Source organism: Paramisgurnus dabryanus, chromosome 3 (genome assembly GCF_030506205.2).
Source record: "Paramisgurnus dabryanus chromosome 3, PD_genome_1.1, whole genome shotgun sequence".
NCBI lineage: Eukaryota > Metazoa > Chordata > Actinopteri > Cypriniformes > Cobitidae > Paramisgurnus > Paramisgurnus dabryanus.
In genome coordinates this window covers 8,749,347-8,763,146 of record NC_133339.1, presented here as the reverse complement: position 1 = coordinate 8,763,146, position 13,800 = coordinate 8,749,347, and the positions used below count along the sequence as shown (strand labels likewise).

The window sequence follows — 13,800 nt, the reverse complement described above, 5'->3', positions numbered from 1 at the left end:
AGCTAGCATGATGCTAGCATGATTAGCATGAAGCTAGCATGATGCTAGCATGATTAGCATGAAGCTAGCATGATGCTAGCATGATTAGCATGAAGCTAGCATGATGCTAGCATGATTAGCATGAAGCTAGCATGATGCTAGCATGATTAGCATGAAGCTAGCATGATTAGCATGAAGCTAGCATGATGCTAGCATGATTAGCATGTAGCTAGCATGATGTTAGCATGATTAGCATGAAGCTAGCATGAAGCTAGCATGATGCTAGCATGATTAGCATGAAGCTAGTATGATGCTAGCATGATTAGCATGAAGCTAGCATGATTAGCATGAAGGTAGCATGATGCTAGCCTGATTAGCATGTAGCTAGCATGAATCTAGCATGAAGCTAGCATGATGCTAGCATGATTAGCATGAAGCTAGCATGATTAGCATGTAGCTAGCATGAAGCTAGCACGATTAGCATGAAGCTAGCATGATGCTAGCACGATTAGCATGAAGCTAGCATAAAGCTAGCATGATTAGCATGAAACTAGCATGATTCTAGCATGATTAGCATGAATCTAGCATAATGCTAGCATGATTAGCATGAAGCTAGCATGATGCTAGCATGATTAGCATGAAGCTAGCATGAAACTAGCAAGATTAGCATGAAGCTAGCATGAAGCTAGCATGAGAATAGCATGATTAGCATGAAGCTAGCATGATTTAACGTGAAGCTAGCATGATTAGCATGATGTTAGCATGATTAGCATTAAGCTAGCACTATTTAGCGTGCAGCTAACAAGATTTAACATGAAGTTAGCATGATTTAGCATGAAGTTAGCAAGATTTATTATGAAATTAGCATAAAGCTAGCATGAAACTAGCATGAAGCTAGTATGACTTAGCATGGAGCTAGCATGAAGCTAACATGACCCAAAGACCCAACCCCCATGTCTCTATGATGTTCAGATCCAGAGATATAAGGCTTTGTTTATTATGTTGCTAGGGTGCTCAAATTGGTTGCTAGGGGCGTGGTTTAATACCTCAGTAGGAATCCTAAGAGACTGATTGGATGCCTGAGTAAAATGAGCCCACCCCTATGTCTCTATGACACTCTGGTGTAAAGATATCCATCTGGGCTTTTTATAATGGTAGTCTATGGGAGATGTTGCTAGGGTACCCAAAATTGTTGCTAGGGGCGTGGCTTAATAGCTCTGGGGCGATCCTAAGAGACTGATTGGATGACTGAGTAAAATGAGCCCACCCCCATGTCTATACGACACTCTAAAGTGAAGATATTCCATCTGGGACGCTTTTACTCCCTTATATGGGCATGTTTCCTGCCCCATTATAAGTCAATGGGAAATTTTGGGGGCCTCTTACACCCCAGGGGTACAGCTTACACCTTAATGTGATGTATGTTCTTACAGAGCCTGTCAGCCTCCTTAAATGTGGTAAGCCACAAGTTTCTACAAGTTTCTCACTCGCAGCTATGGCCCGTCAAAGTTTGTCTCCATGTTAAGTAAATGGGAAATTTGGGGTGTTTGAGCGCCCCGTTTAGGAATTCGGAAGGTCCCATCAGTTAGAAAAGATATAGCACACTAAGTCAGACCAGTCTGAAGGTCCGTGGAAAATTTGGTGCATGTAGCTTGAAAGCTCTAGGACGAGTTAGTGTCCAAAATTTTGGGGTGCTAAGAAGAATAATAATAATAATAACTAGATATTAAAGTTTGAAGACAAACTTTATGTTGGCTTGAAAAAGCGTAGCCTGAACGTTTAAAACGGATTGACAGAAGTTTAGTTTAGTAGGCTATCTGGCAGTTAGTATGTTTAAGTATGAAGCTAACATGATTAGCATGAAGCTAGCATGAAGCTAACATGATTAGCATGAAGCTAGCATGATGCTAGCATGATTAGCATGAAGCTAGCATGATGCTAGCATGATTAGCATGAAGTTAGCATGATGCTAGCATGATTAGCATGAAGCTACCATGATGCTAGCATGATTAGCATGAAGCTACCATGATGCTAGCATGAAGCTAGCATGATTAGCATGAAGCTAGCATGATGCTAGCATGATTGGCATGATGCTAGCATGATTAGCATGAAGCTAGCATGATGCTAGCATGATTAGTATGTAGCTAGCATGAAGCTAGCATGATGTTAGCATGATTAGCATGAAGCTAGCATGATGCTAGCATGATTAGCATGAAGCTAGCATGATTAGCATGTAGCTAGCATGATGCTAGCATGATTAGCATGTAGCTAGCATGAAGCTAGCATGATTAGCATGAAGCTAGCATGATGTTAGCATGAAGCTAGCATGATGCTAGCATGATTAGCATGAAGCTAGCATGATGCTAGCATGATTAGCATGAAGCTAGCATGATGCTAGCATGATTAGCATGTAGCTAGCATGAAGCTAGCATGATGCTAGCATGATTAGCATGAAGCTAGCATGATGCTAGCATGATTAGCATGAAGCTAGCATGATTAGCATGAAGCTAGCATGAAGCTAGCATGATGCTAGCATGATTAGCATGAAGCTAGCATGATTAGCATGAAGCTAGCATGATGTTAGCATGATTAGCATGTAGCTAGCATGAAGCTAGCATGAAGCTAGCATGATTAGCATGAAGCTAGCATGATTAGCATGAAGCTAGCATGATGCTAGCATGATTAGCATGAAGCTAGCATGATGCTAGCATGATTAGCATGAAACTAGCATGATTCTAGCATGATTAGCATGAAGCTAGCATGATGCTAGCATGATTAGCATGAAGCTAGCATGAAACTAGCAAGATTAGCATGAAGCTAGCATGAAGCTAGCACGAGGCTTGCATGATTAACATGAAGTTAGCATGAGAATAGCATGATTAGCATGAAGCTAGCATGATTTAACGTGAAGCTAGCATGATTAGCATGATGCTAGCATGATTAGCATTAAGCTAGCACTATTTAGCGTGCAGCTAACAAGATTTAACATGAAGTTAGCATGATTTAGCATGAAGTTAGCAAGATTTATTATGAAATTAGCATAAAGCTAGCATGAAACTAGCATGAAGCTAGTATGACTTAGCATGGAGCTAGCATGAAGCTAACATGACCCAAAGACCCAACCCCCATGTCTCTAAGATGTTCAGATCCAGAGATATAAGGCTTTGTTTATTATGTTGCTAGGGTGCTCAAATTGGTTGCTAGGGGCGTGGTTTAATACCTCAGTAGGAATCCTAAGAGACTGATTGGATGCCTGAGTAAAATGAGCCCACCCCTATGTCTCTATGACACTCTGGTGTAAAGATATCCATCTGGGCTTTTTATAATGGTAGTCTATGGGAGATGTTGCTAGGGTACCCAAAATTGTTGCTAGGGGCGTGGCTAAATAGCTTTGGGGCGATCCTAAGAGACTGATTGGATGACTGAGTAAAATGAGCCCACCCCCATGTCTCTACGACACTCTAAAGTAAAGATATTCCATCTGGGACGCTTTTATTCCCTTATATGGGCATGTTTCCTGCCCCATTATAAGTCAATGGGAAATTTTGGGGGCCTCTTACACCCCAGGGGTATAGCTTACACCCCATTGTGATGTATGTTCTTACAGAGCCTGTCAGCCACCTTAAATGTGGTAAGCCACAAGTTTCTACAAGTTTCTCACTCACAGCTATGACCCGTCAAAGTTTGTCTCAATGTTAAGTCAATGGAAATTTTGGGGTGTTCGAGACCCCCGTTTAGGAATTCGGAAGGTCCCATCAGTTAGAAAAGATATAGCACACTAAGTCAGACCAGTCTGAAGGTCTGTGGAAAATTTGGTGCATGTAGCTTGAAAGCCCTAGGACGAGTTAGTGTTTATAATTTTGGGGGGAGAAAAAGAATAATAATAATAATAATAAGTTTAATAGCAATAACAATATATTGGCTTTTTCAAAGCCAACATAACTAGATATTAAAGTTTGAAGACAAACTTTATGTTGGCTTGAAAAAGCGTAGCCTGAACGTTTAAAACGGATTGACAGAAGTTTAGTTTAGTAGGCTATCTGGCAGTTAGTATGTTTAAGTATGAAGCTAACATGATTAGCATGAAGCTAGCATGAAGCTAACATGATTAGCATGAAGCTAGCATGATGCTAGCATGATTAGCATGATGTTAGCATGATTAGCATGAAGTTAGCATGATGCTAGCATGATTAGCATGAAGCTAGCATGAAGCTAGCATGATTAGCATGAAGCTAGCATGAAGCTAGCATGATGCTAGCATGATTAGCATGAAGCTAGCATGATGCTAGCATGATTAGCATGTAGCTAGCATGATGCTAGCATGATTAGCATGTAGCTAGCATGATGTTAGCATGATTAGTATGTAGCTAGCATGAAGCTAGCATGATGTTAGCATGATTAGCATGAAGCTAGCATGATGCTAGCATGATTAGCATGAAGCTAGCATGATTAGCATGTAGCTAGCATGATGCTAACATGATTAGCATGTAGCTAGCATGAAGCTAGCATGAAGCTAGCATGATGCTAGCATGATTAGCATGAAGCTAGCATGATGCTAGCATGAAGCTAGCATGATGCTAGCATGATTAGCATGAAGCTAGCATGATGCTAGCATGATTAGCATGAAGCTAGCATGATGCTAGCATGATTAGCATGTAGCTAGCATGAAGCTAGCATGATGCTAGCATGATTAGCATGAAGCTAGCATGATGCTAGCATGATTAGCATGAAGCTAGCATGATTAGCATGAAGCTAGCATGATTAGCATGAAGGTAGCATGATGTTAGCATGATTAGCATGTAGCTAGCATGAAGCTAGCATGAAGCTGGCATGATGCTAACATGATTAGCATGAAGCTAGCATGATGCTAGCATGATTAGCATGAAACTAGCATGATTCTAGCATGATTAGCATGAAGCTAGCATGATGCTAGCATGATTAGCATGAAGCTAGCATGAAACTAGCAAGATTAGCATGAAGCTAGCATGAAGCTAGCACGAGGCTTGCATGATTAACATGAAGTTAGCATGAGAATAGCATGATTAGCATGAAGCTAGCATGATTTAACGTGAAGCTAGCATGATTAGCATGATGCTAGCATGATTAGCATTAAGCTAGCACTATTTAGCGTGCAGCTAACAAGATTTAACATGAAGTTAGCATGATTTAGCATGAAGTTAGCAAGATTTATTATGAAATTAGCATAAAGCTAGCATGAAACTAGCATGAAGCTAGTATGACTTAGCATGGAGCTAGCATGAAGCTAACATGACCCAAAGACCCAACCCCCATGTCTCTAAGATGTTCAGATCCAGAGATATAAGGCTTTGTTTATTATGTTGCTAGGGTGCTCAAATTGGTTGCTAGGGGCGTGGTTTAATACCTCAGTAGGAATCCTAAGAGACTGATTGGATGCCTGAGTAAAATGAGCCCACCCCTATGTCTCTATGACACTCTGGTGTAAAGATATCCATCTGGGCTTTTTATAATGGTAAGTAGTTGTAACGGGCCGGCATTCGTCAAACTTTTATGACCCCCTCCCCCACCCGGTGACAGTTGCTATCTGACAGGTCGTTTTTATGACCCTTTGACAGGGGGGCGGGACCATCAATCAAAATCTGGACAAGCTGTCAACTTTAGACAGAAAGTATTTAATGGTTTTATTGCCGGTCATTTAGAGTGATTGTTTTTCCTGAGTGTGTTTTATGTCACGCGTATGCAGTCATTAAACATGACAGGTTGTCTTTGTGACATTTGCTGTCTATCACCCCTCCCTTTTCGACCCTTGCGCTTCTCACCACTGCGTGTCACACCGCGGGTGTGTGTTGTTGAATCTACAGTTTTGCAACATTAAAAGTTTATTTAAAGGCAATCACTAATCATATATATATATATATATATATATATATATATATATGTGATTAGCTGTAGGCCTAACTGGTTAAACTTAAAGCCGATATTTTCTATCGAACTAGTCTATTTTCTGTTCAGACACAAAGTTTTCTGATGGTGATATTATGACAGTGTGTGTTTGTGTGGGGTTCGTGTGATGTAATCTTTGAAAGTTTATGACCGAACCTTTATTGGGGAGCGACAAGAGATCTCCGGCATCAGTTTGTATGGAGCAGAGCTGTTATACTCAAGTCTATTGGTATGTATGTGTTTCGCTGTGTTCGTTCCAGTATTTTGTCTGATTTATTTAAAAACTAAAAATTCGATCTCTGGTATTGCATCGAAATTGTCTAAACTGGTATTAACTATTCCTGGTAAATCGCGGAGAAGAGTGGAATGAACAAAAAGTCAGACCGTGACTAGAACCATCAGCAGCGTAACAAGGAAATCTTGGAACAAAAGAGACGCCGAGTGGCTCGTGTTGTCCGGTGTGTATTTATTTAATCCTGTTACAATAGATTTAAACAAACTGGTTTGTTTTAATATTTTCTAATAACATGTGTTATCTGTTTTAAAGGTTTGGATATCAACGGCAAAGCGAACGTTGTGTGTACTATTGCAAAAATATATACTGGATCTCCACGGTACGTTTATGTTGCATAAGAAAAAAAGTTGTTTTATTTAGATATTTGTCCTAATAACTTGTTTTTATCTGTTTACAGGTTAGGATACAGACCACAACACTTTGGACGTATCTTTAAAAAAGAGAAAAATCTGAGACTTTTTGGATTTGTCTGGGACATTTTAAACATTTTGTGACATATTGGATTTAAAACATTTCGGATACTGGATACCTGTGTTGATTTGTCCACAGAGCTGATCGCTTTTTAAAATCACAAGGGTAAGTGTCTAAATACATTTTTTTTTTCATCGCTCATATAATCCGTTTTTTTTTTTACTCATTTTGGCTTAGAGTTTTTCATTGTTTTAAATATATTGTTTTACTGCTATTTTAAACTTGTGTTCTTGTTATATTTTTGGTTTATTTTTCATCGTTTATATAATCCGTTTTTATACTCATTTTGGTTTAGAGTTTTTCATTGTTTTAAATATATTGCTTTACTGTTGTTTTAAACTTGTGTCCTTAATACCTATTGGTTTATTTTTTTCATCGTAATCCGTTTTTATAATCATTTTGGTTTAGAGTTTTTTCATTGATTTAACTATATTGTTTGTTTTTTTGGTTTAGTTTTATTGTGTTTACATTGTTTGATTATTTGAATATTTTGGGGTTTCACTGTGTTTCCGAATATTGTGTTAGAAATGGCCCAAAAACGTAATTCGGACTCTGGTTGTAGTCATGCGAATAAAATTATAAGGCGCAATGAATCCCCGCTTGATATATTTGATTACGAATTGGGAATGCAATTACTGATAGAAACTGTCAGAGCTATGAATGGAAATCAACGTAATTCATCCGAATTCGCAGAATTGATAAGTATGCTCGATCCCATTTCACAGCCCCCTCCAGAGCCGACTATGGTCTTAGATCCTGATGTTTTAAATATGCATCAAGTTTTTGAGGTTCCAGAAGCTGGATTTATCAATAATCAAATTGAACCAGAGGCTCCAGTCGTTGATCTAAACGACGGGGCATCCGAGAATTTACATGTTCAACACGGTGGTGAGGGGTCGGCCGACCCCCACCACAATTCTGAAATGGCTGATATGGGTCTAACGTCCGAAGACGTTGAGAGGCTTGTGAGAGACGGGGGTGAATTTAATGGTTATACCGTCGTTCCTCGTACAAGATTTAACAGTGTGGAAATACTTAGGAGTTTAAATCTGAGGGCAATAGCTTCTACAGATATGGCATCGTACGTGCTATTTTTGGATAGTGTTCTGAATGAAATAGTCTCTCTATCTAGAATATTAGGGGGGTCAGGTGGAATTATAAATGTTTTATTACGGGGAGAGTCGTTAATGTCGGATATAAATGCGATGCTAACGCCCGCTAACGATTATAGCGTCTCCGCGCTGTCAGACCAGCTTGAAAGAGTCATGCAAAGCAACAGGGCCGTGCGCGTTGATGACAATCTGATGTTAAACGTGTCTATTGTCAGAAGCAAAAACGGCGGTGGTGGTGCTCGCAGAAAATTCAGCGATCTAGCACACAATGAGGTTATAAAAAGAAATAGAATGAATCTTTTTTGCCCAACAAATATGTCCGACAAGCTATGCTTCGCACTTTGTCTGTCACATTTTTTGAACCCCCAAAAAACAGACCCAGAATTAATGCCCATAGCTGCTGACATTCAAAAAAAGGCTGGATTTTCAATCCAAGATATGATACGATTTAATGACGTCGCATTGTTTGAGAGATTGCTAAACATCAAAATTGTAGTTTTTCACAGATCAAGCACTGGTGGTTTGGAAAAATACATGACAAAAAACAAGCCCCACTACAAGACGGTGTTTCTCTATCTGTCAGATAGTCATTACTTTATGATAAAAAATTTGAGGGCCTTTATCGGGTGCAAGTACGTCTGCGACTATTGCTACAGTGGTTTTTCTAATAAAAGAGATCATAAATGCAGATACGCATGCGACATATGCAATGCCCCCGATTGTTACAAACACACCACGAAGACGATACACTGCGCTGATTGTTTGAGGTACTGTAAATCCCAATATTGTTATGATATGCATAAAAAACCTCCGTTGAGTCACCAGTTTGCCCAGTGCGACGTGACCAAATACTGTCCAACGTGTAATCGACGCTATTACATTAGCGGTGACAAACCAAAACCGCACAAATGCAAACCGGAGAAGTGCCTGCATTGTGGCATGGAGATGATACCCGATGCACCTCATCAATGTTTTATTCAGCCCTTAAGGCTCGAGACACCCAGTGAGAAGTACATCTTCTATGATTTTGAGACGCGTTACGAGGGTGGGAAGCATGTTGCAAACTTTGTTTGTGCCATCACTTTTACGGGTGAAGAATTCACAGCAGAGGGCACCGACTGTGTCGCACAACTCGTGCAGAGATTCAGACACCCTAGGTACAACGACTACACATGGATAGCCCACAATGCTTCTGGCTTTGACAATTTTATTCTTTTGGAATATTTCACAAAAGTGGGGCTCGCTCTTAAAATCACGATGCAAGGCTGTCGTCTGATATTTATGTTTGACGATAGCTACAAGCAAAGATTTATCGATAGCTTCTCATTTCTCCCAATGAGTCTAGCCAAGACAGCATCTGCCATGAATCTGACCTGTGCAGAGAAGGGCTATTTTCCACATCACTTTAACCGGGTGGAGAATGAAAACTACATAGGCCCCTATCCGGACAAAAAAATGTACGGATATGACACAATGTCAGAGAAGACCAGGGAACAGTTTGATGAATGGTACAAGACCGTAGAGTGTGAAGTATTTGACTTTAAAAAAGAACTGGCACTTTACGGCAAGAACGATGTTGTTTTGTTGAGAGAGGCGTGCATGAAATATCGTGATGAGTTTATACAGTGCACCGCCCTTGACCCCTTCAGATACACAACTCTGGCATCGTGCTGCATGGCCGTGTACAAGACCCATTATCTGGAGAGAGACACCTTAGCGCTGACGCACAACGGGGCTTATCTGACTAAGAACAAAGCCTATTCAAACGCATCCATCGAATGGCTTGAATATGTCAGTCATTCGCGAGGCGTTGATGTCCAGCACGCGCTAAATCGTGGTGAAATGTCGTTCGGATCCTACCATGTGGATGGTGCTTTCCAGAAAGATGGTCAAACTTATATTTTGGAGTTCCTAGGATGCTTGTGGCACAGTCATACTTGCAAATATAATGAATATGATATTCATCCTGTGACAAAATTGACGCACGCTGTACACAGAAGACAGCATGAGACCAAAATGGAGGTTTTGGAGAAGGCGTATGGGTTGAATGTTGAGGTGATGTGGGAGTGTGAATGGGACGCTGCTAAGCAGTCTGATCCTGACGTAATAGCGTTTATGGCCACTTACACGCACGCCGAGAGACTGAAACCCCGCGACGCTCTATTTGGCGGACGCACTAACGCGTACAAGCTCTATCATAAAGCCGCCGAAGGTGAGAAAATCAGATATGTCGATTTTACAAGTCTGTATCCCTTCTGTCAGGCCAAGAAGTGCTACCCGATAGGACATCCCCAGATAATTTTAAAGGATTTTGAACCCCTTGAAAATTATTACGGGCTTATCAAAGCATCAGTGTTACCCCCAAGAAACCTGCTGCACCCCGTGCTCCCATACAGAGCCAATAATAAACTGAATTTCCCTCTCTGCGCAACCTGCTGTGAGCAGCAGAATCAGTCTACCCCCTGCGATCACACAGATGAGCAGCGAACGCTTTCAGGGTGTTGGGTAAGTCTCGAGCTGTTAAAGGCTATCGAGAAGGGTTACATTGTGACAAAAGTGGACGAAGTGTGGCATTTCCCCCAATCCTCAGAAACCTTGTTTTGTGAATATGTCAAAACATTTTTACAATACAAGCAAGAGGCCAGCGGGTACCCCGCACACGTAGTGACAGATCAGGATAAAGATGCCTACATTGCTGATTACTTTGAGAAAGAGGGGATACAAATGAATCCTGATAAGATAAGCCTTAACCCCGCGAGACGATCTATCAATAAGCTGTTGTTAAACAGTTTGTGGGGTCGTTTTTCTATGCGCGAAAATATGCCCACCACAGTGTTGCTTTCAGATCCGGAAGAGTTTACGAGATACATTTTTGGCATGGCGTACGAGATTAAGCACTTTTCGTTTGTGTCAGACAACGTAGCTCTAGTGCAATGGATCCATCCGAACGGCAAAGGCGCACGCACGCGTGACATAAACATATTTCTCGGCGCCTTTACCACAGCCCATGCGCGTCTAGAGTTGTATGACCTTATGGATAGGCTGAATGAGCGTGTGCTTTACAGCGATACCGACAGCGTGATTTTCACGTCTAAAGACGGCGAGTGGGACCCTCCGCTGGGTCCGTATCTAGGTAATCTGACTGATGAAATTGGGGATGATGATTTTGCGGTCGAGTTTGTGTCGTGCGGTCCAAAAACATACGCTTACCGTACCGCAAAGGGGCGTTCTGTCCTAAAGGCCAAAGGCATCGTGCAAAATTATACAAACTCCCAAATTATCACATTAGACACACTGGTTGATCTTGTCCGTGATTATGTTAATGAGGGTGATCGTGACAGGCACGTGTTAGCTTCTGCTGACAGCATTGTGAGGAATAAAAGACAACTCACGCTCCACAACAAGACAGTTGTGAAGAAGTTTAAACTCGTATACAACAAGCGAGTAATAAACAAAGAAAATCTGACGACGTTACCGTATGGATTCTGATAACGTTTTTGGGCATAAAGGTGCCAGGGATGCTAAAGACCATGACTTTAGGCTACAGCATCCATTCTCTTTAATTGTAGCGGGGCCATCCAACAGTGGGAAATCAATCTTTGTTAAGATGTTGTTGGAAAATGCTGTAAATTTGATTTCTGAAAAGATTGAGAATATTGTAATTATATATGAATGTTGGCAAAAAATGTATGAAGAAATATCAAGAATGTACAAAATTAAATTCATTGAAGGGATTCCACAGACTCTGAATGATGATCATTTGTTTCCTGTTAATAAAACATCTCTGCTAATTCTAGACGATGTCATGCGTGATGCTTCTGGAAACATCGAAGTGGAAAAGGCATTCACTCAGTATGTACACCACAGAAACTTGAGCGTTATTTATATTGTACAGAATTTATTTTGCCAGGGAAAGTCGAGCAGGACTATAGCTTTGAACACAAATTATCTAATTCTTTTTAAAAACCCTCGAGACACAAATCAGGTCATGGTTCTAGCCAGACAGATGTACCCCGGAGAAACAAAATATTTTATGGATGCTTACAAAGACGCGACCAGTCAACCTTTTGGGTATCTTATGATTGACTATAAAGCCAAAACACCGGAGCTGTATCGTCTCAGAACAGATTTGCTTTCACCGCACCCAGTGGTGTACGTCCGGAAAAGAAAACAAAGAGTTTGAAAATGTCTGATAGGCTTTGTAGAAACCTCCCTCTTTTAAAACTTCTATTAAAATCACCACCCAAACAGAGACGTGTTATTCTACAATCTGCCACGGATGATTTCGTTGTGGCATTGTGCGAACTAGCTCTTAATTTATTACACGGACATATACCTCTAAAACATGTGCAGTACCAAAAATTGAAAAAGAAGAAACGTGAGATAAAAATCGTTGCGGACAAGAAGATTAGTGTGGGGAGAAAGAGACGTTTGATAAACCAGCAGGGTGGCTTCCTTCTTCCCCTCCTAAGCGTTGCTATCCCTTTTATTACAAGTCTGATTGCCTCTAGATAAAGACCAGAGAATGGAATTTGCGGAGAAAATGTATCTAGTCCCACAGCACCAACTGGATAAACTAAAGACCGAATCCCCTCGTGAATCTATTCAACAGAATGTCGAGAGCGATATGGATGAATCTATACGAAATATTTTGCACAGAAATGATTTGGATGTTTATGAAAAAGCAAAGTTGTACTCGAACGCCTTACAGAGATTTTTAACAATCGCAAAACACAGAGACCGTGAAGTCAACACTTTAACATTAAGCCTTCCCCCCTCTGATCACACAGATAAGGAGCAAACTACTTTGGCTGATAAGGCTAATGATGCAGAGGATGTTGTGAATGATGTGTTAAACAATGCTCCACAAAAAAGTTTAAAAAACATCAGATACATTTTAGATAAAATGTCTAAAGCTAAAGATGTATCTTCATGGACAGGTTCAGGGGAATTTGTGTTTAGGGGAAGACCTATACATGGGTCCCATTTGTTTGATTTAGTGAAAAGTGTTACAGCAGCGCATAAGATCAAAGACGAACACAGACCTGTAGGGTGGTCAGAGTTTTTAGAGGCGATCTCATTGTTAAATTTGCCCTATTCTATACTACCAAACCATGCAGTCAGACAGGCTGTTCAGTCTTTTAAATCACCGGTCACATCGCCTGGTGTGCCGGCTCCTTACGGAAAAAGTAGAAAACGAAGATCACGGGCTCGAGCATCTGTTGCTCTATCGGATGAACCTCTGTTTAAATCACCCAATCTAGATTATAACAAATGGTTACGTTTCTAATTTTTTTTTTTTCCATTGATGTTGTTGTTGTTGAATGTCTGTATTAATAAATAAAAACAATCTTTCTGAAAAATCTTGTTCTGGTTAATAGTGTATTTATTGAATAAAAACATTATACAAACATGTACCCCGTCTGCACACACTGAACACATTTAAACACATTTTTATAACAATCAGACGGTTTTATCTTTTTCACAAAACACGATACCATGTTGTCATTTTTAAGCAGATCATCTGTATACTTTTTTAAAACATTTTCATATTCACGATCCATGCACATATTATACAGGAAAAAAACACAATGCTGACCGCAGGTATCTGTTGAGAAATCCTGGACTTGCTTGGTAGAGTATTGCACCGTTACAGAATTGAGATTTAAAAAGTCATTGATTTGATGGGGAAAACGGTAATGATCCGGTCTGTTACCAAAACTGTCAAAAAAACAACCCACTCCGTATTTGTTTATGTAAATAGATAACCAATGTTCGCCGGGGAGTCCGGACGGGTGTGTATTAATTATGACCATGACTGGCAATGTTGTTAGGGGGTCAACTGGTAAATGGTCACACGGCACCACTCCAAGGAAATGCGTATTGCATGAGATTTTATCCATTAGGCTCGTTAGTTGCAGAGTGTTCATGATTAATAGTAATCAATCATAACCTGTCGGCGATTAGATATTTCCAGAATTGAATCATAAATCGCATATACGATCAGAGTTATCGTATTTT

At 40.4% G+C, this 13,800-nt stretch overlaps 1 protein-coding gene across 1 annotated transcript; it reads left to right on the top strand.

The window, feature by feature from the left end:
* Positions 1-5,931: 5,931 nt before the first annotated feature.
* Positions 5,932-11,700, top strand: LOC135734277 (uncharacterized). The gene is made up of 3 exons (XM_073813805.1): positions 5,932-6,359; positions 6,449-6,515; positions 6,594-11,700. Exon 3 carries the CDS (start codon positions 7,195-7,197, stop codon positions 11,266-11,268), a length of 4,074 nt encoding a protein of 1,357 aa, XP_073669906.1. The 5' UTR covers positions 5,932-6,359; positions 6,449-6,515; positions 6,594-7,194; the 3' UTR covers positions 11,269-11,700.
* Positions 11,701-13,800: the final 2,100 nt, after the last annotated feature.

What these genes read in the sequence shown, in the direction of transcription:
- LOC135734277 (XM_073813805.1), top strand. Translation starts at nt 7,195, where the DNA reads ATGGCCCAAAAACGTAATTCGGACTCTGGTTGTAGTCATGCGAATAAA.